This window comes from Athalia rosae, chromosome 1 (assembly GCF_917208135.1).
Source record: "Athalia rosae chromosome 1, iyAthRosa1.1, whole genome shotgun sequence".
Lineage (NCBI taxonomy): Eukaryota > Metazoa > Arthropoda > Insecta > Hymenoptera > Athaliidae > Athalia > Athalia rosae.
In genome coordinates, this window is record NC_064026.1 from 172,714 (window position 1) to 199,606 (window position 26,893).

At 41.9% G+C, this 26,893-nt stretch overlaps 7 protein-coding genes across 10 annotated transcripts in view; 3 read left to right on the forward strand and 4 right to left on the reverse strand.

Moving 5' to 3' along the window:
• LOC105693349 overlaps positions 1-4,375 on the reverse strand; it is a 6,172-nt gene extending 1,797 nt beyond the window's left edge. The window contains exons 1-6 of one of the 4 annotated variants that reach the window (XM_048660101.1): positions 3,971-4,375; positions 3,403-3,735; positions 1,912-3,088; positions 1,641-1,843; positions 1,388-1,573; positions 395-671 (exon numbers count right to left, since the gene is read on the reverse strand). In XM_048660101.1, coding sequence (XP_048516058.1) covers positions 395-671; positions 1,388-1,573; positions 1,641-1,843; positions 1,912-3,088; positions 3,403-3,735; positions 3,971-4,000 — 2,206 coding nt within the window. In that variant the 5' untranslated portion in view covers positions 4,001-4,375. Of the gene's footprint in view, positions 1-394; positions 672-1,387; positions 1,574-1,640; positions 1,844-1,911; positions 3,089-3,402; positions 3,736-3,969 lie in introns of all 4 variants that reach the window. The other 3 variants (XM_048660102.1, XM_020856567.2, XM_048660103.1) reach the window with 3 other exon arrangements.
• A 911-nt stretch (positions 4,376-5,286) lies between these two features.
• Positions 5,287-11,947, reverse strand: LOC105693308 (ionotropic receptor 93a). The gene is made up of 14 exons (XM_020856553.3): positions 10,102-11,947; positions 9,842-10,000; positions 9,670-9,765; positions 9,359-9,508; positions 8,566-8,789; positions 8,317-8,478; positions 8,068-8,235; positions 7,714-7,971; positions 7,451-7,612; positions 7,065-7,295; positions 6,810-6,966; positions 6,256-6,739; positions 5,833-5,993; positions 5,287-5,636 (listed from the first exon to the last, which is right to left on the reverse strand). The coding sequence occupies exons 1-14, from the start codon at positions 10,190-10,192 to the stop codon at positions 5,539-5,541; spliced, it is 2,601 nt and encodes an 866-aa protein (XP_020712212.2). The 5' UTR covers positions 10,193-11,947; the 3' UTR covers positions 5,287-5,538.
• A 255-nt stretch (positions 11,948-12,202) lies between these two features.
• LOC105693481 (docking protein 2) lies at positions 12,203-16,027 on the forward strand. The gene is made up of 3 exons (XM_012413444.3): positions 12,203-13,073; positions 13,261-13,434; positions 13,502-16,027. Exons 1-3 carry the CDS (start codon positions 13,002-13,004, stop codon positions 14,924-14,926), a joined length of 1,671 nt encoding a protein of 556 aa, XP_012268867.2. The 5' UTR covers positions 12,203-13,001; the 3' UTR covers positions 14,927-16,027.
• Positions 15,920-17,053, reverse strand: LOC105693482. Its single transcript, XM_012413445.3, has one exon. It carries the CDS (start codon positions 16,879-16,881, stop codon positions 16,270-16,272), a length of 612 nt encoding a protein of 203 aa, XP_012268868.2. The 5' UTR covers positions 16,882-17,053; the 3' UTR covers positions 15,920-16,269.
• A 107-nt stretch (positions 17,054-17,160) lies between these two features.
• LOC105693480 lies at positions 17,161-21,688 on the forward strand. The gene is made up of 7 exons (XM_012413443.3): positions 17,161-17,670; positions 18,116-18,285; positions 18,371-18,580; positions 18,672-19,048; positions 19,107-19,466; positions 19,630-20,424; positions 20,635-21,688. Exons 1-7 carry the CDS (start codon positions 17,546-17,548, stop codon positions 21,391-21,393), a joined length of 2,796 nt encoding a protein of 931 aa, XP_012268866.2. The 5' UTR covers positions 17,161-17,545; the 3' UTR covers positions 21,394-21,688.
• LOC105693483 (U6 snRNA-associated Sm-like protein LSm1) lies at positions 21,464-22,887 on the reverse strand. Its single transcript, XM_012413446.3, has 3 exons — positions 22,658-22,887; positions 22,344-22,528; positions 21,464-22,207 (listed from the first exon to the last, which is right to left on the reverse strand). Exons 1-3 carry the CDS (start codon positions 22,701-22,703, stop codon positions 22,034-22,036), a joined length of 405 nt encoding a protein of 134 aa, XP_012268869.1. The 5' UTR covers positions 22,704-22,887; the 3' UTR covers positions 21,464-22,033.
• A 1,297-nt stretch (positions 22,888-24,184) lies between these two features.
• On the forward strand, positions 24,185-26,510 carry LOC105693309. Its single transcript, XM_012413149.3, has 2 exons — positions 24,185-24,610; positions 25,112-26,510. Exons 1-2 carry the CDS (start codon positions 24,536-24,538, stop codon positions 26,237-26,239), a joined length of 1,203 nt encoding a protein of 400 aa, XP_012268572.2. The 5' UTR covers positions 24,185-24,535; the 3' UTR covers positions 26,240-26,510.
• Positions 26,511-26,893: the final 383 nt, after the last annotated feature.

Genomic DNA, 26,893 nt, shown 5'->3' on the forward strand with positions numbered 1-26,893 from the left:
TCCGTGTAACCGTGTAATAGTTAGAATTTTCATTGTTGTTATTCGCACGCATACGAATGATTTGAAAACAACTCCACGATCAATTCGAATCGGTATAGGTTTGGTTATTTTATGAAAATCGTGCACATTATTGTTTGCGAGGGTTTCTGGACGGGCGGAAACCATATCAATCCACTTATCGAGACGAGGCTTTTACATCGCGACGAGTCCTAAAGTCGTATACCACGCTACGAACGTACATTTTCGATCCGCGGTCTGTTATGGAATTGAACGAGTAAAGAATTAGACCGCAGCTCGCTACCGATCGTTCGGAACATTACTTCTCGAAAAATGGGATTTCGTCTTTTTTCAAACACCCCAGTGATCGGATTTAGAGAAAGTGTTAAAGTAGAACCTGAGTGAAAAGATTGGTGAGCGTTCCGCCAGCTCGGAGGCGCATCTAGACGCCGGGTTCGAAATGCTCGTAGCCGGGTCTGGGGGTTTGGAAGATGGCCCGGGGGTGAGATATCGGCCTGATAATTCCACTCACTTGAGTGCGTTCTGTCCGGCTTCATGTAATTGCGTATGTTAACGCCGATGCTTTGTTGCACGTCCCTGGCGTATACTCCGGGCTCCTCCGTCATCGGTGATAAATTGGCGTCCCTCGGCTCGAATACATCCCTGATGCCGAGCTGCGATCAAACGAGAATTTAACAAGTGGCACTTCAAACACCCACCAACCGTATAACGGGAGGTGTGAAACTATTTTGCCGAGAGTGGATGATGCCGAAAAGCGAAATGGGGCGTTACGGTACATTCCTCGGTCCCCGAACTCATTCGGACCCTCGGAGGCGGAATATATTCGTGGGCCAACTCTTCCAAGTATTTTCATCTGACTACTTATCGACTTCCGATTTCCACTCGGTTCGCGAACTCTTGTCCGAAGTACATTCGGACCTCGCGCCGGTGACCGCGCTCCGACGAGACGAGACACGGGCAGCTGCATACTCGTCTAGGTGCAGACGTAATACAGGTGTGCCCGTGGGTATTACCGTATTAACCCACCGATTCACAAATTGTGGTGGTAATTTTGAAAATTGAGTAAAATTGACGGGATGTCCGTCGACGCGGACGGATTCGCTTAAATTCGAGTATTCTCGCGCGAATAAGATGTCACGGTCTTTCGGGAAGGCGACACGTGACAATCATTTAGACAAAGAGCAAAATTTTCACCTCGAGAGTCGGTGATTGCGAGATTTTAAGCCAAGGCGAAATTGTATCGGTGCGTTTACTTGTATTTCACCGAATGTGGAGGCAACGTAACGAGAGGCTTCGGTGACTTGAACAGAGACGACGAACGAGTTGTCGTTGTACTTGTACGGCAGAGGTCAAAGATCGAGGGCCTTACCCGCTGTAGGAAGGGAGTGAGAGTTACGAAACCCTTCAGCATAAAAGATGGTATCATTGCTCTGACCCAAGCAGGCTGCAGTTCCTTCCTAAGTTCCCTGAGCCGCACGTTCCCGAGGTCTCCCACGAGTCGTCGAGTGCCCTCCCTGTCCGTTGGCAGAAGCAGCAGAATATTGTACCTAGGATCCTGCGAAAGGCATTGTAGGATCAATGAGAAAATAAACCTGAATGAATTCACTCGTATAATGACCAACATCTAGAGGGAATTCCAACGCCAGTGCCTGCAGGGTTGGAAGGAAGGCGAATGGCAGGATGACGGTGTACGTCGCCGCTGATACGATCGTCGGCTCCTTGCCGTTTACCAGGAAAGTAATTTGCGCGGAGTCCCGCGACGACTCGTCAATGTTGGGCGAATGGACTCGCCATTCCCCGAACTTCCGGGTCCATGGAGCTTCATCTGAGAATGAAACGCGGGGTCAATCGGGGGGTTGAGATTTTAACGGGAGATATTGCCTCATTTATTACCCGGAAGTCCTGCAAAGTCTGGGTAAGCGGAAAAGCTCGGAAAATCTGGCGCGTTCGAGAAGCCGGAAAAGTAGCTCGTGGGACTTCTGACCCCACGGATTATTTCGTCAATATTTATCTTTGCACTCGACTCGTCGAGATCAGATCTAGCATCCCGTACAGACCTGACTACGAAATCTTTGATTCCCGTTCCTCGAGAAGTACGTTTTTCGGGACTGTTAGTCGTTACCGACTGAGAAGTGGTGGAAATTTGAATACGGTTTGACATCGAATTCGGATCGTCGGTCACCATTGTCGTGGTTTCAAGATCCGACATCGGTGTCGTGTCGACCTGATTTGTAGTTGACTCTTGGACCAACACACTCGAAGCTGTTCCTTCTTCTTCGGAGGAGGAGGAGGAGGAGAAGGACTCTCCTGTATCACGGGGCATGATCGTTGTACCTTCAGACGAGGAAATCAACGTCGTAGTTGTAAAAAGCGTGGGTAAAGAAGTCGCTATCGGAGTCGTTGCCTGAGAAGACTGATTCTCTTGCGTCACCTCAAGTGGTTCCTTCATCTCAACCACTGACGGCTCATCCGTGACAGACTCCCTGGTAGTCGAATCGGCCGATGAGAGAAACGATGTGGTCGATTCAGGGACGGGGGTGGTCGAAGAGGATTCCATTGTCATCGTCGAAATATCAGCAACGGATGTCAGGGATGCTGCTGCGGTCGTTGTCGGGAAATTCACCGTAGTCGCAGGTACTCGAGCGGTTGTCGCGAAGCTGGAAATAATCCGAGTCGTTGGAGTCACGGTAGGAGTTTCTTCCGGTTCACTCGTCGTCCCCGCAGGGACTTCGGTATCGAGGTCGGTCGGGATAGTGGATGTTTCAGCCGCTTGTTGCGTTTTCGGAGTTGTGTTTGACGGTTCATCGCCGACGTCCGAGGTCACTGTGAGCAACGTTGTGGTGGATTTTTCGGTCGGAATTGCTTGCGAAGTCAGCGGAGACTCTGTCGTGTCTTGAACGCAGTCGCCGGAAGGCCGAGACCCCGAATAATTTGGGAGGGTGGCACCGTCCTCCACGAAGGGAATATCAAACCCGAAGAACTTGAGGACACCCTCGTACTCATGGCGTAATTTTATTTTCTCTCTGTTCAAAGTCAGCCCTCCGAGAAAACCGTCGGGGCTCAGATAGCTCTGGGTAAAACGATGCGGAATATCAATCGAGAGGTTCAATTCGATGAGCGATCGCGAGGTCATACAATTTTTCTTAAGCATTGTGCGAAAAAAATGGGACTATTTTAGGGGAAAACTCGCCCGATAGATGATCACCGAGACACCTTACAAGATCCTGACGTGAATACGCTCATTTATACCCGAGTTGTGGCCGTGAGAACTTCGATCTGCCTCGAGGTAATGGAAATAGCGAGGGTGGTGCATTCAAAGGTTTCCAAAAGTGTATGACTTCGTATCGACTTTAACAAGTCTGGAATTGTTTTTCCTGCGCTTACCCTCAGCCTCCTATGAATATCGCGGAATCCGATCCTCGTGACGTCTTTGTCCCTGGGAAGCCCAAGGACGCGGGCTATCTGTTCTTTTCCGGGACCCGCCGATCCCTCGTAAAGTACAGCGAGTACGAAGCCGATCCCGGTGGGAGAAAAAGCAATATTTCCGCTTCCTCCGCTCTCTGCGTATTCCTGCAGAATTTGAACACCTAGGTCGTTGATAACGTCCGTCAGCACGTCGGCGGGACGCCGGAACGTTGGCGGGGAAGCTGAAGTCGACGGATCGAGCCACGCACCGACGTATCCGTGCACAGTAGGAGCCTCCCGGACTACTACTATCAAACGGGCGAGAACATTTTTTACAAATAAGAATTTGCAATGCCCAAAGTGCGCCGCAATTCTTAGGCATCACCTACTCGATACGTGTGTCAAGTACATGCTGACCGGTAGGCCGAAAATTGTTGATTAGCTATTAGTTTCGTTCATGCGATCATGCGACCGGTCGGTGATAATAATGCTTAGAAATAGTGTAATTGAAGTGAACTTGTGCTACTAGAATATAGACGAACGTACTATGAAGAAATACCAGCCATAATATCCTCATGTTTAGAACTCGTTTGGTAAAACTTGTTCCGTCAACCACGTACAACCAAGTGTCACGAATTGTCAACACAAACAAACCAACGCACCGACTCGACTATCCGACGACCGTACAGTTAATGAACGCGGTCAGTAAAATAAAAGCGTGGTAAAACAAGTCACAAGCATCGCGTATTTAATTTAGACGTCGAGTGCAACCGAGACGATGGGAGCCACTAGGAGACCGACTGGCTCGTCAGTCAGTCGATCGGTATATAATGAATCGGTATATATATCTCTCTCTCTCTCTCTCTCTACCCAACTCGACAATTATAGCGTCCAGTGGTCAGCGTGATAATGTTCGCCATCGAGCAACACGGAGGGACGATGGGCGATTGGGCCTGGGGCCTGGGGCCTGATGCTTGCACGAGGCGCGACGTCTCGCAGTCTAGAGAGTAGGGGGGTTCAAGAGGGGGTGGGGAAGAAGGCAGAAGATTTTTTCAGGAGACAAGGTCGTCAGGTAGATAACCCCGTGGCATCATTGCTTCTGGTAATCCGGGTCTTCCCTCGACCCGCGGTTCCCTTCGTATTATTATGTCGAGTCCGGTTGTTCTACAAAAAAATTCTCACTCTCAACGTATTCTAAAATCTTAAAATAGAAATTTGAACAGCAACAAGCGTGAAAGATATCGCAAGACGTTGGCCGTAATGCAAGACTAATTCGAATATGCGTACTACGTACATACGTCCGTTTGCGGGCATATTACGTACAGGTACAGTTTATCGTTGCTAGTGGCTATAACTGTATAGTTATTGTAATTCGTATAATCTAGCGGGATTACCCAATGTGTGAGATCGTCGGTAGGTTAGCTAAATAGCTGTTGTACTTCACTCGTATTCACTTTGGCGTGGCGAATGAAGAAGTTACGCTTGAGTTAATCAGCTGTTTCGACGAACACAGAATTCCGCTCCACTTATACTTGCGTATCAGCAATGGTATCAATATATCCATGGTATCAGGGTATGGACGGGTTGATTTTCGCTCATGTTGCCACGCTGCCGATGTAATGACTCACTAACATCAAATCCTGATGATTCGTGATGAGTAATCGTGCCAAACTGACCGATTGGTTTTGGAAATCGAAATTTATTAATTGATGAAAAAAATCCCTCCCAAGAGGATGTCCCGATTGGGAGTCGAACTCGTGAGGGAAGGGATGACATTTGCGGGGAAGAGGTTTTGGGAAGAACTTCGAGTCAGAAAAACAACCGATCGAAGAATCAGGGCGGATACCGATTTTGGAGTTGAATGTTTGTTAGATGTCGTTGACTATTACCACCTCGTACACACTCCTGTTTGGGCAGTTGCTACAATTGTTTATTGATCAAATCATCGGGGGTTACCTCCGAAAAATTTATCTGCTAGCGATCAGAAGGACTTTGAATTCGAGATAAAAAAAAAAAAACCTTATGTACTACATAAATTATTTTACTGGACATCGACTATTTTGTATTTCGATGAACTTCTATGGCGCGTTCTCTACTTCCGGTTCGTTGAAAAGTTCAGGTCACGAAAGGGCGAACCAACTTTCGCTCCAGTACAACCTTCCGCTTCACCCAGAGAAACTCGCAGCTTAGAATCATCAGCGCAAAAATAAATCCTGTGGAGAAAGAAAAATTAAACCGAAACCGTTTCCGTTGATCGTGTAATTTGCGTCGAGTATCGCGTATCAAACGAACTAGAATACCGTTTCGAGCAAGCGTTTATTGCTGTCCAGCTGCTCGGCATACTAGGGACTCGGAGAGCGGTTGTAGCAAGGGCAAAATAAATATACGCTCGACGAGTTGATATCTTACCAATGAAGAGAACGAAGAAGCTGCCCTGCATGTCCTCGATATTGACCTTGTGGTTATTGGTTTCCTGGTTCATACCAGGCCCTTCCCAACATTTGTCTCTTATGGGCATCCTCTCCGAGGTCCACTTGTGAATCAGTCCAACTTGGTGCATCCACTTGAGCCTATACATATACGATAAAAAAAGTAGATATTGCGAGAGGAAATTAATAAATTACCACAGGGGTCAGAAATAGGGGACACAACGCGCGGGGTAAGGAATTCAGATTCTTGAAACATTGTGGAAAGGGAGTCATATTATACAGAGTTCTCGGCGATTCTAGACTTCAGCCGATTCCTACGGTGATGATTCGATACCACCGGAACTAACAACGATCCCCTGCAATTGTTTCGCTACGCTGTTCGTACCTCGAAAATAATACTCACTCCATATTTATGATGGAGAGGTATGGACTACCGGGAGCAACGATCATGGCGATCGGTTCTTGCACAAACTCCTCGGCGCTTAGTGAAAAGTCGCATCTTCCACTAGCGAGAAGTTCCCGTCTCATGAGGAATCTCAGAGAAGTTCTCCAATCGATCAATACGTGTTTCCCTTCCCTAACGCGCCTTACGGAGTCCGTTTCGTTCGTCACGTTGTACCTCTCAGCACCGGCGAGAAACCTGCGAAATTTCGGCTCGTCCGTAGACTCGAGAAACTCGACAAGGTAGCTTCCGGTAGGCAAGGTCCAGCTCAGCTCGTTCTCCCTTGCCAAGAGGTCTTCGATCGACGTCACGGAGACGTCTATCCTCGGGAATGTTAAAAACGCGACCAGGTTACCGCTGTAGGTAGCCACAATCACAATTGCCACCAGCCACCAAGTTCCGACGATCAAACGGCCGCTGTCGGCACGAGGAAGATGCATTCCACCTTAAGGTGGGAATGTTCGGGGATAAAAAATAGATGATGGTTTGACATTTCATCGTTGGTACTTTCGTACCTTGTTGGAGGAGCGCCCCGTACACGTACCACATGCAGTCCCAGGGAGTTCGTAGTCCCGGAGACCGCGTTAGGTTTGTGTAAAACGGACTCCACTTATGGACCAGGTACAGCATCGGTCCCATTATCAAGACAGCACCGGCCAAGCAACCCCAACTCTGAAAGTAATTAACGAAAATAGGACCGGTACAGAGCTATACCTACGGTCCCTTGGAACGCATCATTTTAGGTTGAAATAGGCACGCGCGGTTCAAACCTCCTTGGTATAGGGTGACATGAAGAGAAGAGCCCTGGAGAGGTGCCTCGGTCTCGACGTGAGAAGACTGTACGTCTGGATGGACACCGGTCGCGTGAAGTTTAACACGGTTTTTCTCGATTCACTGATCGTAGCGGCGCATGCTGCCAGCAGGACCTTCTTCAGTCGGACGAGATCTATCACGGATGCAGGAATTCTATTGGTCGTCGACATCGGCTCAGCCTTCCTCACCTGCGAACACAAGCCAGACAATATTTCACAACCGATCGTCTTCAGCTTCCAGGGTAAGAGAAAAAAAATTAAAAACATAGTCAAACCCGACAATAACAATGACAAACGCGTGTTTGATCTCGATGTGGCTATAGGTCGCACGATATGAACCTCACCCTTGCAGATTCAAAATCATTCGTCTCGCTTTCAAATGATGCGATATGGACGGAGTAGGTGAAGTTCAAGCGAAGACCGAGCTGCTTTAGTACGTCAAAAATAAGTCCATCGAACATCGCTAGACCGGACCTGTTCTTATCGATTATTTGCCAAGGGGGATTCTGAAAGCGATTTTCTCAAATATAATCATAATAATTAGTGTGGTAAACAGTTTGGAGATTTATTGCAACCCGTGCAGTTAGTAATCTTATGTTCAACTGACGTGGTAGGAAACCACAGGGAGCGTCCTTCCCCTGAATCCGTGTTCCACGTGAGGGAATATCGCGTCTGTTAATACCGCGCCGGGACGAGGAGTCCAAGATCCGGTGCCCAGAAAATACCCCGTTCCCGCGGAATTATCTTCGGCATTTTTTTCATCCGTTGAAAAAGACTCCCCCCAGGTTATCGCCGATGTCATAGTCCACGATAAACATCTGTCGCAACTCTCTTCGGATCCGATTCTGCTCTCAAAAAGTTCTCTCTGCGAAACGGAAGCTTGAATGATACCGTACAACACATTATAATCGGAAGGAAAATAGCAGATCTACGATACCAGGGTACCGAGCAACTTATCAACCTTCATATTGTCGAGAACCTCTCTGCGCCGTTCTCTTTTCGTAAATCGTATTGACTCGAATTCCTCCTCTGTAACATGCTTCCAGAGCTCGATCTCCTTGATCAACGAACCTTCCAGAGAAACCGCTAAAGCTCTTGTCAGTTCTCGAATGTAACAAGTGAGTCCAGTCTGTGTCGAGAAAATGTGAATTCGATAAGTTTCACACGAGATTTCGGGACAAAGTGTGCTCTCATTTTCCAAAACGCTCACGTTACACGCGCCCCCGGTGCTTGTAGTATTATGAAGGATAGCAATATTCGCGCCCTCATCGAGAATGTCTCTCAAAGCGGTGACGTTTTGATCCTGCGAGGTCGTGTCACTCGCGAGGTATAACCACTGTGTTCCAGGATGAACCATCTTCAACGATTTCGCCTTGAAAGGTTTACATATATTATATGTTAGCATGAAGTTTTTCACCTGCGAATGAGTATAATCAAATTACCCATACATATAACTCACCACTTCCATGACCACGCCAACCATCTCGATGGTGACAATCACGAGGAAACAGCCGCCTAGTCTTTCAATGGGAAAATCAGAGAGTATTCTCAATATTTCCTGTCTCCTGGCGCGGTCTGATTTTGTTTTTTTTATCGCGTAAACAGATCTTGTCGCAGGGGTCAGCCCAGAGTCCGGCAACTCTGTTGACAACGCGATCAGGACTCTGCTTATAGTGTCCCTACCTGTACATAATCGAATGAATTTCGATTACTAAACATCGCGATGACGGACGCGTCCTGCAGAATGAACTAAATTTAAATTGACACTCATTCAATTTGGAGTGAAAATTCGGAAGCACCAACAGCGTACGAATAATTATTGGTTCAATATTGGCATAAAATCAGACTTGTTTAATACACCAAGTATAAATGTATACCAACGCGCGACCTGAAATCCATTACGTAATTGCATCACAATATTATGAAATATCACGAGTGTTCGTCCTCTAGAGTGTTCATCCTCTACTCGTGCTCCTCGAAGAATACATACACCCTTCGTTCGAACTCGAGAAATTACTTAAGCATTTGCTATTTTTTCAAAGGGCTGATATTGAAAATTGAAAGCGATTGTCACGATCTCACTGTGGATTTGCATTCAAAAGTTCAAAATACACGTGCGGGATAATATTCGAGTCAAGTTCATTCTTTCGGGACACGTCCATCATTGATATAGTCAACAAACTCCTCGTCTGGCGTGCGCTAGAGACAAGTAGTTTTTTTTATATCGACGTATGTACATTATTTTCTTATACCAAAAGTGTCGTCGTGCAGGATGTTTATCTTACTCCACGCAAGAGCCGATTTTGTTCTGAGATCTAATAGCACCTGGGACAATTCCTCGCCAGGGTTCAGAAGAGGGACGCTGATACCTTCGTGGCCCGGAAGTCGCGGACAATCCGCATCTTTGGATAAGAATAGCGATTTCAATAACGTAGATTAAAAATTTCGAAAAAAGTATACCGTCACACTCAGGCGCGTAATTACTGAAATTATCGGTATAATCATTCACATTCACATTATTGTTAGTTGTCATTATTATATTTTATCGTTTTTCTAATTTTACCCGTCACCGCAACGTGTATAAGGTCTTCTTTCTGAGCCTTGCGAAACAATTTCCACGTTTCGGAACACCGTGCGACCGAGAGTAAAATGGTGTAATCTGGCTGGCAAATAGTAAATACCAATTATTCGTTTGCATACACTTGAGATTTAGAATCTTCACTTCGTACTCGTACCCCGGCGCAAATTGAGGCTCGAGTCGGTGAAAAGATGTGCCTCAATTCTGCCCAGTCGCATATTATCTTGAACGGTTTGCGAAACTACTTGAAATATTTCCGTCAACGCCTTCTTGTAGCTCGCACTTTCCATAAACATGTGATCATCTACGACAATAGCTGTGACAGTTAAAGATATTAGATAATTGTCTTCAAGTTTAACTTGATTGCGTAGATGATTTTCTTTATTCTTTCGCTACCGAGGTACGAATAAAACCTACCCATACTCGCGTTGGCTGTTATCAACGATGGAAAGTCATTGGAGCGAACCCCAGCAGTTATAATGACTAGAAGAAACAGCGTCTTAGGCATTTTCGAATAACACACTACCCAGAATTTCGATCTTCTCAGACTAATATAACTTCAACTAGCTTCTAAAAAATTGATGCGCTTCCAATTCTCTTTCACGCTTCCCATTTTTTGTCATCTCGTAAACAATGAGCGGCCAAAAGGTTCGTCTTCGGGCATGCCGTACCATGAGATAGAATCCAAAGGTTATCGGTTTCGATGAATTATTGAATGTTAATCGGAACTAATCTAAAATCCTATTATCCCCACCGTCCCAACTACCCAGTGTAGCGCCCTACGACCGATATTGTTCGTTTTACGAACGTGTTGTATAACGTTATACATTGACAATTCCAAACACTATTCTAAAGCACATAGGTTGACAATCAGACTGCTCTCGCATTTTATTTCAGATCTTTGCATAGGCATTGACCCTTGAATCCAGGACGAGGATAAAGACGAGATCGTGAAACCACCAGCTTCATACACATCTATGTGTATACGGATACGTCCACCTGAAACGAACATGGCCACAAAAATTTTTTTCGCTAAATTTGCTTGCTAATTACCTCCGAGAATTCGTGTAAGATTTTAGATATTTTGAAATGAATGGTTTTGATGTACGGCACTTGGGAGTTAGCCACAAACGTGATTTTCGCTAAAATCGCGTTTTTCCAATTCCAAATTTCGCGAAAACGAAGCAAAATCAAAAATTTTTCTCATTGTCAGCAAATTTGTCGTCCCTCTTGAAAAAATCATGATCTTGATCTTTCGTGGCCTTTAATTTTCCATTCAAATGCGAAAAAGATATACTATGTATAAGAATTGGAATTCTTTTCTAAAATTACATTTAAATCAATTGTTTTACAAAAAATTAAGTAAACCCATGCTAGGTATGCACATTATTTCTCTATTACTAGGTGAAGTGGAGATTAGATTATTTATAGCATAAATAAAGTGATGAATGAAATTCTTGTAGAATGCCTATTTTCGCGTTTAATTGGATGAGAAAAAACTGGGGATATCTCAGTAAAATATCTATAATTCAGAAAGTTTTTATATTACTACTCTGAAAATTGAGAAACCTCCAGATTTTTGAACGAGGAATTAATTTTTCAGAGTCGAAATTAACAAAAAAGGCAGCACCTCATTTTTTCAATTCTTAAAAAAAATTCAAAATTTGACACAAAACTTGGAGGTACTGAGAAAATATTCTCTCAAAGTTTGGAGAAATTTTTTTTTATTGGCCATGTACGTCTCACGTGGACTTGCCCATATGAAAGCCAGAATGGGGAGTTACCGTATAATCATTTCAGAAAATACAAAAAATAAAAATTGATCGAACTTTTTGTTCTATATGTATGTTATTGTCTGTAAATTCATCTCTCCTGAATCCGAAAGAGTAGATTCGTTCATTTTTTGAAAGATTCCAGAATCTCTTGTATTTCGATCTCTGGAGCCCCGATCTCCGATTTATTGAACTGACCGACTGCCAAACCGTGAGACGATGTCTGTTCAATTATCAATAACATATTAAGATGATGACGGATCAGCATGTAAAACTACGGAATTCAACCATCTTCATTTTTCACCCTTCGCTTGGCAGCGGAACAGGACTTATACTCGTAGATAAGCTTTGGCATGTGTTCGTGCGGTATGCTCTGTGGCAGTGTGGGACTGATGAGTCTTCCACGGTGATTATGCGATGTGTGGCCTGTATAATCAGTGCGTGGCATTTCAAGGCTTTTACTTCACAGAAGCGGACTAGGCATCGCATAGGTGGCAGCAGTTAACCGTCTTAAAGAAGCACAATTTCTTTGTGCCTATCGATAAAAAAGCGCTGCACTGAATCATAACATGACTCTGAAGCTCTTGACTGATTATTGGTAAGTAGTCAACGCTGAAGCAGCCTGAAGCGTACGAGTAGAATCGATCTCTTTCTTTGACGACGTAAACATCGAATTTCCCCGTTCACCATTATCAGCGGAAATTCAACCCACTGTTTCAAGCCAGCGGATTTCCACCACCGTCCTCGTGGTCGTTTAGTCAGAAATATGAACGCGGACGTAATCTTCTTGCTCTGTCAAGCGCGGGCAGTGCCTGTCAAATGCGATTGAGGCTGGAATGCACTGATCAGTGCTAGAACAGCATTTGGCGTTTGAGATTTGACATTGGATGGTGCGTGCGTGCCAGGGATCTGAATATTTTGTCAATTTTGTAATTAGTATTCAAACTCTGGAAACGAACTGCAATCTGTTTGGGTTTTGCGTGTAAATGGCGACTCTACTCATATTTCGATTAGTGTACCGCCCCACCTTTTTCGAAAATCATTGAAATTACAAGGTACGGTATTGTTGCTCCAATTCTAACAATAGGAAGAAAAGTTATTGAGCCCAACCATACGTGATATCTAAAGGTGATATCGTATCACACAATACGACTTTAACGCATATGTACGTACGTATAATACGTGACAATACATCATTGCAATACATGCATACATGTGCACGCATGATACATGTGAAGCTCGCCACCTTGATTGCTACAACTCCAAAAGTTCAAACTCCTCTGCTGACAGCATGGCTGTTACCAGAATTGTCATCAGGATTTGTCAAAACGTCAAGTACTGCTGAAAATTATGTGAAATTCGGTATTCGGACGATTATTTCTCGCATAAGTGTGATGGGTTAAGCGAGCAGTGATAACCAACATTGGTGCAGCGTAAAAACGCTTGCTGTTTCATGAGTAATAGTAACTGCTGTTGGATGTAAGACTCACCATTAAATCTCGCTTATAGTGACTAGCTGCTTCTTTATACAACATAGATTCAACGATGGACCCTGAGAATCTTATGATGCAGGGAATCCTGCTATTTCCACCGCAAGGAGTACTAGGACAACTTAAGGTTAGCCTGTCGTCAACTAGCGGCAAATATGATGATTATCATCAGTAAATACAATAATAATATCACATCACACCGCACGAAAGGAAGTTAACATCCTTTTGTGTACCACCCTTGCTTTCACTTGAACATACCATATTTTATCACATTCACTCTGCATCATAAATTACATCATCAATTTATCCAACAGAAAACCTGGCACAAGAAGTTCTGCCTACTTTTTAATCCCAGCAAGGTTGGAATCAAGAGACTTGAGATATATGATAGTCAAGATGAAGTATCGGCACAGCCACATTCTTCTAAAATCATCACCCTGGAAGCCTGTATTAAAATTACACCAATCAATCAGCCACACGTTTTTACTGTAAGCTACTTCAATACAAGTCACACTGATAGCTTACAGATTAACAAATGATGTTCTTTGTTTCCAGGTAGTCACTAAAACCGGTGTTCATCATTTTGGCTGTTGCTCCGAATCAGAGATGACGACATGGATAAATGCTTTTCAAACAGTTGCTTTCAAAGACACTCTTTTGTCGCAAACAATCGAAGAGAATAATGATTTGTATTGCACGAGTGGAGAGGGAATCTTTGCGGTAAAGCTAGTGGCATCCGATGCTTCCAAAAGATGCGGATTACAGGAAAAGAATTACACATTAATAATAGCCACTGCCGATATGAAATTGATGGACGGAGAATATATGCTATACATGTGGCCTTATCGGTTCATAAGAAGGTATGGTTACAGAGATGGCAGATTCACTTTTGAGGCCGGTAGAAAGTGTGATTCAGGTGAAGGATCGTTCCACTTAGAGCACAATAATCAGCAGGAAATATTCAGGTGTTTATCTACAAAGATGAAGTGCATGAAAAAGCTATTGAGTGGAGATAGTAGCCCTACTATAGAATGTAACAATGCTCAATATCATGCAGCTATGTCGATGGAGGCTGGTTCCAGGTCTCCGTTACCTCCTTCCCCAAATAGTTCAGCTAATTTAGTGGACATGGAATTTTCAACAATATCCCAGAACTCTCAGAAGCAATTGTACTCTTCGTCTAGTCTGGAATCTATATCTTTTATAAAACCACCTCCTCCAATCGTGAAACCGAAACCTGCAAAACCTCCGCGAAAACATATGTTTACTTCTCTTTTAGAAAGAAAGCCCCTTGAACAGGAGTTCCCTGACTCAATGTTGTGTGGAAAGTACACCCGATTGAACTCAAGCAGCTCTTCAGAGTTTCCTTCAACGGAAAACAACAACTTGACTCATGACGACTTGAAAAATCCGTACGATTCTATCGAAATCAGAAACAATGCATGGAAAACACATGGCGTTGATAATGTACCGCACACAGAAATGGTCAGTCCATGTAGCTACGGAGATGGCAATGAAGGACAGTACGAAGCTATTGAGACTTTATCCTTGGCTTCACATAGTTCATCTAAGAGTAAAACTAGCACCACTGAACTGACTATTACCCCAACATGTCCCATTATTCGCAACAACGTTTCAAATAAGTCTGATCCGCCAAATTACGACAAGTTACAACATTTCGGCTCCACTCATAAGCTAAATCATAACTCAGCGTACAGAACTCCCAATATTCAAAATAATACTCAAAATATCTCTCAAGTGAATTCACCTTTGATACCTGCTGTAAATAATAACTCAACAACATCATGGGATAACTATGACTTTGTCGAGGATATGTGTGCAGTGAGATTGGCAGATGATAGTAGTCATGGCTACGGAATGATTCGAAAGAAATCTATTCCACCCAACATTGTTGGACCAAATCACAAGATATACAACGAAACTGAATACGCGATTATTTCAAAGCCAAGGAGGGTTTGAGTTTTCTAAGGTTTTTCATGTGTAATTCATGATAGTTCAGTGCATTTTTGTGAAAATAAGTTAGTATTCCCTCGTTAAAGAATAAGCGATTTCGCGTGTCTCTGAGTGGACAAAACTTGGATCTAGTGCCTTAATACTATAATACTATCATATGACATACATAAAGTAATATGGAATGATATAAGTGATGATAGAAGCCAAATTATTACATTAAAAAAATCAACTAAATACTGCGACTTCTTTAAAAGTAATTTCACGTACTTACTTACTTTTTAATAATTGTGGTATCTCTGTTTACTATCACTAAATCACCTTGAAGCTAGAATCAAAACTGAAATTTGTCAAAAATTATTTGCACATTATTGCCAATAATGAAATGCCATCAATGTAATTCATCTATCCACCATTATAAGTTAATGGTTCAGCAATAATAGTGCCATGGAGATGAATATGTAAAGTTGTATACGTTTTAAGTAGGGTAGAACATATGAGCACCTATGTGTTATTATAGGTTTAATAAGAACTTATATTTTTTGTTCGATGTTATATAGTATACGTGTTTCATGTGGTTTATGCGCAATCAAAGAATGGTGCATCACGTAGCTTTACAGATGGTCAAATACTTATTGTTAGTTATGTTTGCAGGAATGACCAAAGAATGATCACTGAACATGGAAAACCTATTTATGCCTGAGACAATCATAACTCGACATGTGATACCGGTAATTGCTTGCTAGAGTGACATGGTCAAAAGTCATCAAGCTCATACAGGAAAGTTGCAAGTCATAATTTACCGATTTTCCAATTTCTTGCAGCAAGTGAAATACTGCCGATATTCAGAAACAAAATTCCAAAACTGTGTAAACTATTAATTTCACATCATCAAAATGATGTGCAAGCGATTGAAGCATCTGAATTCTAATCTTCAACATGAATGTCATAGTGTATTACCTTATTTGAATTCAATCCGATACAAGTCGTATTATGCATAAGTTAATTTGATATATTTATTTTAAATTTACGTGCAAAAAAAAATATTTGTTATTTTACAACATACCAATACCAATAGATAAATCTATTAAACATTGTCCAAACAAGAAACATTTTTGTTTTTTTAAGAAAATAACAAAAAGGAATCATGCTATTATATGCATTTCATTGTCAAAGGATGATAATATTTAATATTTTTGTATCTGTCGTAGCACTTGAAATAAGCTGAATATACCACAAATATTTGAAGTAATTTACAACCTTTTTAACGGCTCAACGTCATTGATTCTCACATGGGAAAAAAATCTTACATTTTTCAGCCATCAGCAAACAGGCCAATAATTACTTGGATGTTAAGTTTTGACTTCGGTGCCAAGTTTCATGTAATCGGTCTTGGGAATATCCTCTTTTTCTTTGGCTGCTGTTTTTCTGACCAAATCATTTTCCTGTGTTTGCATTTTGGCAAATGCCTCTTCTGCAACAGCCTCAAAATATCCTTCGCTGTAATTGATCGTTCTATGAACCTTTTCCCCTTTTGTCGCTAATATTTGTTCGATGTTTTTTTTGCCCTGAAGATCTGGGAACCATCCAAGATTGTCTGCTATGAAATGATTATTCTTACATCCGTCACACCTCACTATTACAACTCCTTTTTGATAAGCAATTTTAGATATAATCTTCTGGTTTTTTGTATTACATTTTTTGCAGGTAAAACTCAGGAGAAATTTTCCCTCTAACTTTCCTAGAGCTTGTGCCGGTGACTTATCTCCCGACTGCTCAGACAATTCTGTATTTCCTTGATTTTTTGAATTCAATCTGGTTAGTGTGTTGAGTAATCTATAGTGATGCTGAGGCATTGAAAGAGCTGTAGCCTTTGAGATTGGTGATTTCGCTGGATGTTGTAGATACCTCGCCAACGATACGACTGTAGTTTTAATCGCATTCCTTATTGAGTGCATCATCATTGAGTAATTCGTTTCGGTATATTTTTTAAAGGGTAAACACTTGCTGATTTTGTAATTATAACCTGGAATTGCAAAATCCGATAGTTTTACAATTCCACCTAAGAGAGTTGGCGAAGTCACACGTATCGTACGTACGATCGCTGTAGATCGTTGTTACGTTGTTGTAACTTGCAACGTTAGTCGTAACGACTGGGTAACGACTAACGAATTCAGACTCAGACTTTTGTAGTCAATGCTAGTATATTAAATGTCTATGGTTACAACGGTTGCCGCCATTGCCATCGGTTGAATAATAATTATAAAACCTTGATAAATCCCCAAGATTACTGTCATGAGCTAGAAGTTTGTTGTTAAACAATTTTGAACGATAATTACAATATCATAGTACGGTATTTGTAAGATATGTATGCATCGGCTTGGTTTGCTACTTTGTGGTGTGTTCATAAGCACGGCCGTCTCACGAGACAGTTTAAACCACTGAAATAGAAGGTTTAATAGTTTAAGTGAACATAACCGCCGTATAAGTAACTGCCCGCGTAGATGCCGGCGCGTGCTTTTTTGAATCCGCGCCGTCTCAAAAAGTTTTAATGGTTCTGCGACATTAGTTGCACGAAAAACTTGAAACTGACTATCGTAACATCATACCAACGTGTAATCATTCGACATGGAAGACTTCAATGACGGGGTCGATGGAAAGTTGGCGTATAGAATGCGAAAGGTCAATTCTGAACAGTTTCTCACACTCGTGAGGATGCACCTGTCCTTTGAATTGGACCTTAACACAGAAGAGTGAGTTTCATGGTTTCTAGTTAATATTGTTCTACATCATGGATTGCACTAAGAGTACGTAGGGCTGAAAGTTTTTATTCATCCCTTCTGAACCTTGCCTAACTGTCTTTGTACGCTACAAATTTATCATTGTGTTTATGTGTATTTAGACACGAGTAACCAAGAATTGTATGCTTGTGTGTAATTGCATTTTGCACACAGTGGGTATTATCTGGCTGAAAGTAGAAATAGTTTCATATCGTCCAGTGGTGTAGGTTCATCCCATACTACCAACAATTCTGGCCTATTTATGTTTTTGTCTTGATATCGGCAAAGTGGGGAAAAGAATGCCAGAACAACGATATAATATGGATACACTCCAGTTTTCTGTAGTCACTAGTAGTGAAAACTAATAGATTGGAGTTTCACCTTATACTCAGAAAACCCAAATGCATTCTTTCACCAGTGACTGCGTTGTGGAAAAAGCCAAACTGAAGAAATGGGGACTCATAAGCTTTTCAAAAAAACCAAAGTCCATTATTAATCTGCAGAAAGGAGTAAGCGAAGGTGCTCCTCTGACACATGAGGGAATTGTTCAAGTTAAACAGCTGATCGAATATCTGTCAATTGAATCAAGTAAGCTAGAGTTTGCATTCAGTTATAATTACGGATGTGGTATTGATAATGTTGCTAGTTTCTGGTTTTTATCTTTGTTTTTCAGGTATTGTACAAGAAGGCATCTTTCGTCGCACGGGCAAACTTACTAGACAGCAAGATCTCAAGACTGCGTTGTATCAAGGAATTCCTTTAGAGCTTCAAGATGGGCGTTACAGTGTACATGATTGTGCATCGGTCTTGAAGAGCTTCCTAGCTGAATTACCAGAGCCGCTATTAACGGAGTTGCATTATCCTGCACATTGCCAAATTGCTGGTGCGTGGAAATTTTTCATTCAATTTTGTACTATTAATTACAACAAACATTCTTGGAAAGATGAGTGGCTATGTTTTTCCGTTGATTACAGAACTATGGTGCGGAGATGTAAAGGCAAACGAATGTAGACTTCTGAGGTCATTGCAGCTACTTCTACTGTTACTACCATCTGAGAATCGGATCTTACTCAGGAATGTTTTAAAACTATTGAACAAGACTGCAAGTTTCGAGCACAGCAATAAAATGAACTGCGCTAGTCTTGCCACGTTATTTACACCACACTTGTTATGCCCAAGGAAATTGTCACCCGAAGCCCTGCACATTAATTCACAAACTTTATCAGGATTGGTAGCTTTTATGATTAAAAAAGGAACGGAAATATTCGATATCCCTCCAAAACTAGCCACGGATATAAGAGCGTACTGGGTTGAACAAGAAAGAAAGCTGTTGAGTCCAACAAAGACAGATGTGAGTTTTTTTTATTTATTTTTTTTATCCTTTTTCAAACGCTAATGTGTTTTTACAGCTCAATGATTCAACATCAGATACAACCGGCACAGCTCATACTGTATTCAGTTTTGTTGACCATAAACTCACTGCTAAGGCTAATTCGACGCAAGACACACAGGCAGCATTGGCTCAATTATATGCACATATACAAACCATGCCAGAGTCAGCAAAGAAACGTAGGCTGGTTAAGCAGTTTAATAAAGAAAATGGACAGGGTACTCCGAGACAAGTAAAGAATTTGCGGACCAAAAGTCTTGGGGATTCTATAAAGAAACATATCTTTCAAAAAAAATTGATCGGCCATAAAAAGATTGTTGATATCGACCTTGGAAATAACATCAACAGATCTAGTAGTGAAGAAAACATCTTGTCGGCGGTAAATAACACTTCCTGTTTATACCAGTTTTGTCTGAAAATTAAGACCAGGAAATACGTGAATGTATTTGTAATTTCTATGTTCCTTACATGTCTTTCTGCCTATGATAACAATGTGGCTGCTATTGTATGTGATAATTTGCTGGTTTGCATGCTTCAAACAGAGTATGGAGAAGTCTTTGCTACCGACAAAGACTTTGTTCAGCAAGTCGGACGATGAGCTAAGCATGGACAGCTATGAACGCTTGGAAACCAATAATCTTGACCACATCAAAGTCATAAGTAGTAGCACAGGCAGTTTGAACACATCTAACACAGGGCATCACCAGACCAAGAAGAAGGTTGCAATGGTGAATTTTGTAAATATTAGCGAGAAAAAAATCAATCTTGAAGCGGGGCATGTGGAATGGAAGAACACAAAAGTGAGTGAACATATGGTTGAACAAAATTTGAAATCTTTGAACACAGCTGAAATGCTGAAAGAACAGAAATCCCATGTCAGGGCAAGTAGCTTGCAAGATATTAATACAACGAAAAAACTGAGATTTGTGAGACAACTTAGTGAGCCTGGCGTCTACTCGAATCGAAATATCTCTGACTCGAGTGAAAGCGATTTGACGAAGCAGAAATCGGACCCTGTCTCCCCTATCGCGAGACATTCTAACGCGGAGGTAGTATTTTCTCCTAGAAAGACCACGTCCGACATAAAATCAACAATTACATCTGAAAAACCAGAAGACTCAATCCCTAAAACGTCAAGCTACTCTCCACCAATGGTTATGAGTAAATTTTGGAATACGTATACCGCTCATACCTCAACTCCGGCCAAGAATTTATTTCGCCGTAGTCTTGCTGCAGCTGCTGTGGCTAGTGACAGCATATTGACACCCATCGCTAACAATGACAAAAGCATGAGTCCCATTACTCAGAGCACAACTAAGATGAGCAAAGCAATGCAGGTATGCATGTACCGAGATTCCTTTTCTCATGTCCTTGTCAGAGAATTAATTGTGCTCTGTCTTTGTCAGCACGCAACTTTCTCATAGCTATATTGCATGACGCCTAAGCTTTGGCACCAAATAATCCTTTTCTTCCGTCTATTATCTATAATGTTAGTTCCTGAGAAATTGAATGTAATTCATATTCTAAATAATTGATGATTCCAATAGGAAACCATGATGACTCCACGGTCAAGGAAACCCGTGATGATGGTTTCTGGGTCAAATTTGTGCAATCTGGCATCGTTAAATAGTGGCTTGACACAGAGAGGATCTGGTCCTACCGTTAGAAAACCAAACCTCGATCTGACACGGAGAAAAAGTTGCACCTTCATACTCGAAGAGAGCCAAAAGTTACACAGCATCACCGGAGAGTCGATACCATTTGAGGGTCAAGAGAATAAGAATACCGAAAATGTCGAATATTCAAATAATGAACAAAATTTCGTCACTTCTGTGGAAGACGAATATTCCAACAATATCAAAGGAAGCAGCGCTTCTATAACGAGTACTTTTAGAGAGTATTTGTTATCCAGGAGCGTGTTGACAGCGAGTCCTGTAGATCTCAGTTTTACGTCACGAACCGGTGATTTTGAGCAATCTGAGTCAGATATAAACATTTTCAATGATGACAGTCTCTCTGATAGTCTGTTACGCTGTTTAGATGGGAATCATCCAAGTTCAGATACTTCGGGTATAGCCTCAGGAAGTACGAATAGTGGAAATAATTCAGTTGAAAAAATTGACGACCTTCACCAGTCCCCAAGAAAAAGGGGAACAGATTTGGAGCGTAATGATTCTAAAAGATCTGTTACAGATGAATCTGTTATGAACAAACTCAAGTTCCAGACCTTAAAGAACAAACAGTTGAGCGAATCTACGTTGAATCCAGTAAAATCGAAGGAAATACTACAGGAAACTTCGTTTTAGTGTCAAACGTGGATTTCATTTTCTGGAAATTTTGATTAGGTATTACAAAATAACGCCGCGAAACGAGCTATTCTTATTGAACTGTTATCTCTTTCACCATTGTATATTGTATTAATTTATGTCATTAAGCAGTTTTTAACATTTTTACGTAACTCTTGAATATTTGGTAGAGAAACGTCGTTGAACACACGTTATTTGGTGTTTTATTGTGTGATTAGCAAATTTGTTGCTACGTGATATGCATACAACACAGGGCTTTGCTTGCGTTATATAATAAAATTTATGTGACAGAGTTCGAAGTGGCACGTTCTTTGATATACTGACCTATCTATAAAGTAGTACCCAAATAGGGCATATATGGCTCAAAAGAGAATGACATCGGTATCAACGACGAATCGGTGACAAATTGATTAATGTGACCAAAAACGTACAAGACGCTACATCCTGTCAAATCTGTATCAATAATTTTATATTTTATAATGTAGCACTTGCCTGAAGTAAAACACTAATAGCCTTGATTTGCTAGTTTTTCATTTTCACAACTCCACTCCGCATTTACCACTTAATTCTGCTCACATGGTCTAATTTGAACGATGAATTAAAGAATGAAAATACACTTTTCATTAAGAATGACTCTGTGTCAGAACATGTCGTCATGCCCTAGGTCTGGAATATAGGAGAGTCCTCGTTCCTTCAATGCTTTGCTCATCAGCCTTTCTTGGTCCTGTTTCAACTCTTGTTCTCGTCGTTGAGCATCCAATATGTCATCTACCGATACCTCAGATAAGGCGAGATCCTTCTCCTTTTCTTTGTCCTGCAAAAGTATTATCAACATTACTTATGATACACGGAGAATCTAGATTTGAGAAGTATTATAAGTGCGCTTAATGCCAAGAGTACCCTTTCTGCTTTTAACAAGATGAAATGGGGGAAAAAACTAGTAGGCTTACTATTTCACCCAAAAGAACGACGTTCTCGCCTCTGACGATAAAAACGCCTCTGGGAATATCTCCATATTCTCTGCCAACATGAATCCTCTCGATAGTTCGGTGAAGAACCAAGTTAGCGAATTGATCGACGCTTCTGAGATATCCAATGAGTGTTCGACCATCCCTCAGCAAGACCATGAGTTTTTCTAAATAAATAATTGGGAGATGACAGTTTCATTTAATATTTCAGTTTGGGGCTAGTTCTGGCATAAATATAACCTGTATGTTTTACATGAATAAAAACACCAATCAGTATCAGGTTTGATTCAACATACTGTCAAGTTCCTCGAGGAGCGACGCTGTTCCGGGTACAACATTCATTTTTCAAGATTAATAACAAATCGCAAACGTTCAAAGTGATTTTTAATAACGCATACCTAGAGCGCCGCGTTTACGGAGTAAACATGACGCATGACAGCACAGATCACAAATACATGTTCGGTTTAAAACCCTTGCAAAACGACCACTGATATATACATGTACTCATACGCTAGTGTTACATCAAGCACGACCGAGTGGCGTGCGCATGGCTCACGAATTCGGCAGGACGCCCGAGAAAATTTAACCCAGCGCGGCAAACCTTACTTGCATTATTGCATTAGTCAACGATTATTGTTCAGAATTATCCAGAAAAATGTTTTTGAATCCGATTCGATTGAAGCAATTTAAGGTGATTTAAAATTCTGAAAAACAAGTAGGTTATATGTATGTTTGTAGAACTTAATTGTGAGACCATATTATGCGTAAATTTTTCACAAGTCTTATAGCCACCACGACATTTTGCAGTACACGGGTCACGGCACCTTACGTACGATCATTTCAGGTGATGTCAACTGAGGATGTCAAGGACGAAAAACTTTTACAATCGTGGTATATCTGTAATTTGTCTGTCTTGAGTCGGCGCTCGATCAGTTATCGTGTTCTCAAATGTTGGATTGCGCCATTTCGTGATTGTATGTATACCTAGCGTATTCTGTACGCTAATTACGATATAGTCGATGACTCCGTTACATGCGAGCTAAAAAACAAAGTTTTACGCCCATAATATCGACATACGAATAATACGCCTGTTAGAGCGTGGATCATAGCCGATATCCTGCCTTATCCCTCAGTCAAGAAGATGATCTATATCGCAAGTTCCATTTGATGAATAGCCGAAGCTATTAACGCAATGCGTAAGCATTGTTCTAGATGGGTTGAAACTATGTGTGTATATTATAGGTTGGCCCAAAAGAAATATTTTTTCTTTGCGTCTGCTATGAAAATATATTACTCACCACGAGCCTCCTCCAAAGATCCAACATTTTCTAGATTGAAAATGACATGGGGATTCTGAAAATTTCAAATCGATAAAATTTTGATTTCTAAAAGTCGCTCCAAATTTTTTTCATTCTCAAAGTAAAGTACTTAAAATGATTTCTATACTGCGATCTTTGAATGTATAATGTGCTTATATCAACTTCAAGACAAAAAATCAAAGGTTCGTTAATATTTAGATGTAAAGGTCGCTGGAAAAATTTTTTATTAAAGTACTTTTCTTCGAGGGTAAAAAAGATTTGGAGCGACTTTTAGAAGTCAAAATATTGATTTGAAATTTTCACAATCTTCATATCATTTTTAATCTAGATGAATGACAAGAAAAAAGATTGAAAAAAAAAATCTAATTTTTTTCACGATTTTGCAAATTTTTTAAAATCTTGAGAAATCACTAAAATTTGTCTTTCGAACTGATCTTCGGAGGAGGCTCTTGAAGTACGTTGAACTAATATATATTCATATAAGAGACGTAAAAAATGAAATATTAGACTTCTTCGGGCCACCCAAAATTATATAAGTGCCTGATAGATTATATCTACATATAGCTAGTGTAGGTACATTGGTTGGAAGGTGATGCCGATTGCAAAATTAAAATACCCGGTCGGCAATTACTCCCACATCCTGCAATATTGCTCTCACTTTCTCTCGGCACATCTCAGGACTCCCTGCATAACACAGCCTACTTCGCAGTACGTAACACATAGACGATGTAATTGATATGTAGTTACCATCGGGATCTCCTAGCAGTACGACACAGAGGCAGCTCGTGCGAGGTACTCCGAACTTGGGACTCTAATACATTCACATTTCTCATTTCCGACCCAAGCTCTCCAGAAATGGCACGCCACATTCTGATCTTGCTCCTGTGCTCATTAATCTTACAGTCGGGTGCTTGGTCCCAGCTCCTTTTTGTGAGTGAATATCTTCATTTATCCGTTACATATAAATACGTTGGAAAATATACAGTTTATCTGACATTAGCTTTATATACCTAAGTATTATTTTTCATCGTTATTTGCGTCAGCTGTCAAATCGTCGTATCGTATCCTAGGGTATATCGAAGATCGTCATAACGGAGAGACAGTCCTTCGTATAATGAACTAAACGAGCCTCCAAACGTATACAATCTGAACCTACACATCTATTTCTATTCATATACAAACCCGTGTCGAATTACACAATCTGCGGTGGAGCCGCTACCATGTATTCATGCGTGCAGAAAATATTATAGGTACTGTACGAGCGAGCGAAACTGCGCTCTCGAGAACGCGACCTCTGGTCCTGATACTGTACGGCGTGCGGTAGTCGTGCACGTCCATCGTTCATTTATAGTGACTATTTTGTGTATCCACGTAAGGCAGGGGTGTACTTTATCCAAGGCCTGACATTTATTATCACCCCGTATCCCACAGAATACAACGCCGCGACCAATTAACTCAAATTTCACCTGCGCTGGGCGGCTGGCCGGATACTACGCCGATCTTTCTTCAAACTGCCGAGTCTATCATAATTGCGATGACCAGGGCAACAAATTCTCCTATCACTGTCCGGAGATGACTGCCTTCCGACAAGAAGCCCTCGTCTGCGACCACGCACACCTCGTCGACTGCCAGACTGCCGCCACGCAGATTCTCATAAACAGAGCGGAAAAATCGAAAAAGACCGTGGGAGCGTCACCAACCGTCACAACTATCAATCCCTTCTCGAATTTATTCATCCGAAAAGATGCGGCTGCCAGTCAAGTTTCAAAGCCGTGGCCTGCCAATGTGCGCTTCAAAACGGCTGTGGCTCAGGAGACTCCGTTTCACTTGGGTCTGGATGCGCGACATACGTTCGCAGGAATGGCTTCAACTTTCGCGAGTAACCAAACCACAGTAGCTCAGCTCGCGAGCGGTAGAAATTCCGGCATGGAGAAGATTGCAATGCCGTTCGATTATCGCTGGGTTCAATTTTCGGGCGATCGGCCGAAGAGCAAAAGCAACGGAAGCAGATTCGACGGGTCTACCGGAAGAGATCTCATTGCGAACTCACGCGGTCACTTGGGGTGGAAATTCACAAATCGCAGTATCAGCACCGCAGAAATCAACGCCGATGGGGAACACCACACGCAACCTTCGGCTTATGAATACTCACGAATGAAAAGCTCCCCTATGACCTCCAGAAGCGGGTCCTATCCAGAAATCAACGGGACGAACACGAAATCGACTCAAATTTCGGGACAAACGAAGCTAACCCCGAGCCTAACAACACTTTCGCCCTCGGATATTCTCTTCCCCGACTTTACCGCCTCCTTGAAACCTCTTGTGCCAAACGCCCTTGAATATGACCCGTACTATCCCAGAGAACCCTGGACTACAACTGAGACCTATTACACACCTAGCGAGCGAAGTGAATCACCTCGGGCATTCGATTCACCCAACTTTCAACCTTCCCTGATCGGCGTGCGCTTCAAAATTCCTGATATTCTGCCGGACCTGAACACGATTGACGATATCGTCGAACGGAGGAAACATTTTTTTATACCGAGAAATAGAAATTAACTATCATACGTATGCGTATGCGTCGTATGTGTGTCGGCATTAAAATATACACATACATGCATCGGTGTGACGATATGCTAATTGCAGTCACTCTCGTTTTCCTCTCTAAGATTATTATTACTTCCGTATGGCTTGCGTAGGGTTTTCTCCTATGCAGAACATGGGTACACTCGTTGAATAAAAGTCTGTTTTCATTTTCTACGTATTTTACAACAAACTGCGATGATTGTCATTATTATTTATTAACAAATGATTAAAAAAACGTCAATGACGATTCTCGAATCTTTTCATTCACCTTTTTAATTTTGTTCCTTGTCTTTTCGTATAAACTTCCGATCGCGCTAATTATCGATGCAGAAGCAAGGCGCGTACGTAAGCTTAAGCGGTCTTGAGGAAATCCCTCCGCAACCGAGCGAGTAGAGGGCCAACAGAAGTGGACCCGATGTATCGAGAGAAACCAGAATAGCTTCTGAACGCACGGGCGATCGTACGCGGAGTGCTGGGCACCTATATACGAACCCCAACATGTCAAAGTCGAACCTGTTAATATCCCTCTCAAGATATCATAGTCTACTTGTATAAGTCGCTGAAATTCCATGTAGCAATACCATAATTGAGGTGTATACAATGTAACGTGCGTCGTGCGAAAAAGAT

What these genes read in the sequence shown, in the direction of transcription:
- LOC105693308 (XM_020856553.3), bottom strand. Translation starts at nt 10,192, where the DNA reads ATGCCTAAGACGCTGTTTCTTCTAGTCATTATAACTGCTGGGGTTCGC. An exon ending in TTGGCGTGGTCATGGAAGTG is followed by an intron (nt 8,479 to 8,565) that starts GTGAGTTATATG and finishes AAACCTTTCAAG; the next exon opens with GCGAAATCGTTGAAGATGGT. An exon ending in CTCTCCATCATAAATATGGA is followed by an intron (nt 5,994 to 6,255) that starts GTGAGTATTATT and finishes GTATATGTATAG; the next exon opens with GCTCAAGTGGATGCACCAAG.
- LOC105693481 (XM_012413444.3), top strand. Translation starts at nt 13,002, where the DNA reads ATGGACCCTGAGAATCTTATGATGCAGGGAATCCTGCTATTTCCACCG. An exon ending in GAGTACTAGGACAACTTAAG is followed by an intron (nt 13,074 to 13,260) that starts GTTAGCCTGTCG and finishes TTTATCCAACAG; the next exon opens with AAAACCTGGCACAAGAAGTT. An exon ending in ATCAGCCACACGTTTTTACT is followed by an intron (nt 13,435 to 13,501) that starts GTAAGCTACTTC and finishes CTTTGTTTCCAG; the next exon opens with GTAGTCACTAAAACCGGTGT.
- LOC105693482 (XM_012413445.3), bottom strand. Translation starts at nt 16,881, where the DNA reads ATGATGATGCACTCAATAAGGAATGCGATTAAAACTACAGTCGTATCG.
- LOC105693480 (XM_012413443.3), top strand. Translation starts at nt 17,546, where the DNA reads ATGGAAGACTTCAATGACGGGGTCGATGGAAAGTTGGCGTATAGAATG. An exon ending in AAGAAAACATCTTGTCGGCG is followed by an intron (nt 19,467 to 19,629) that starts GTAAATAACACT and finishes TGCTTCAAACAG; the next exon opens with AGTATGGAGAAGTCTTTGCT. An exon ending in AGATGAGCAAAGCAATGCAG is followed by an intron (nt 20,425 to 20,634) that starts GTATGCATGTAC and finishes TGATTCCAATAG; the next exon opens with GAAACCATGATGACTCCACG.
- LOC105693483 (XM_012413446.3), bottom strand. Translation starts at nt 22,703, where the DNA reads ATGAATGTTGTACCCGGAACAGCGTCGCTCCTCGAGGAACTTGACA. An exon ending in GCTCCTCGAGGAACTTGACA is followed by an intron (nt 22,529 to 22,657) that starts GTATGTTGAATC and finishes TTATTTATTTAG; the next exon opens with AAAAACTCATGGTCTTGCTG. An exon ending in TCGTTCTTTTGGGTGAAATA is followed by an intron (nt 22,208 to 22,343) that starts GTAAGCCTACTA and finishes ATACTTTTGCAG; the next exon opens with GACAAAGAAAAGGAGAAGGA.
- LOC105693309 (XM_012413149.3), top strand. Translation starts at nt 24,536, where the DNA reads ATGGCACGCCACATTCTGATCTTGCTCCTGTGCTCATTAATCTTACAG. An exon ending in CTTGGTCCCAGCTCCTTTTT is followed by an intron (nt 24,611 to 25,111) that starts GTGAGTGAATAT and finishes CGTATCCCACAG; the next exon opens with AATACAACGCCGCGACCAAT.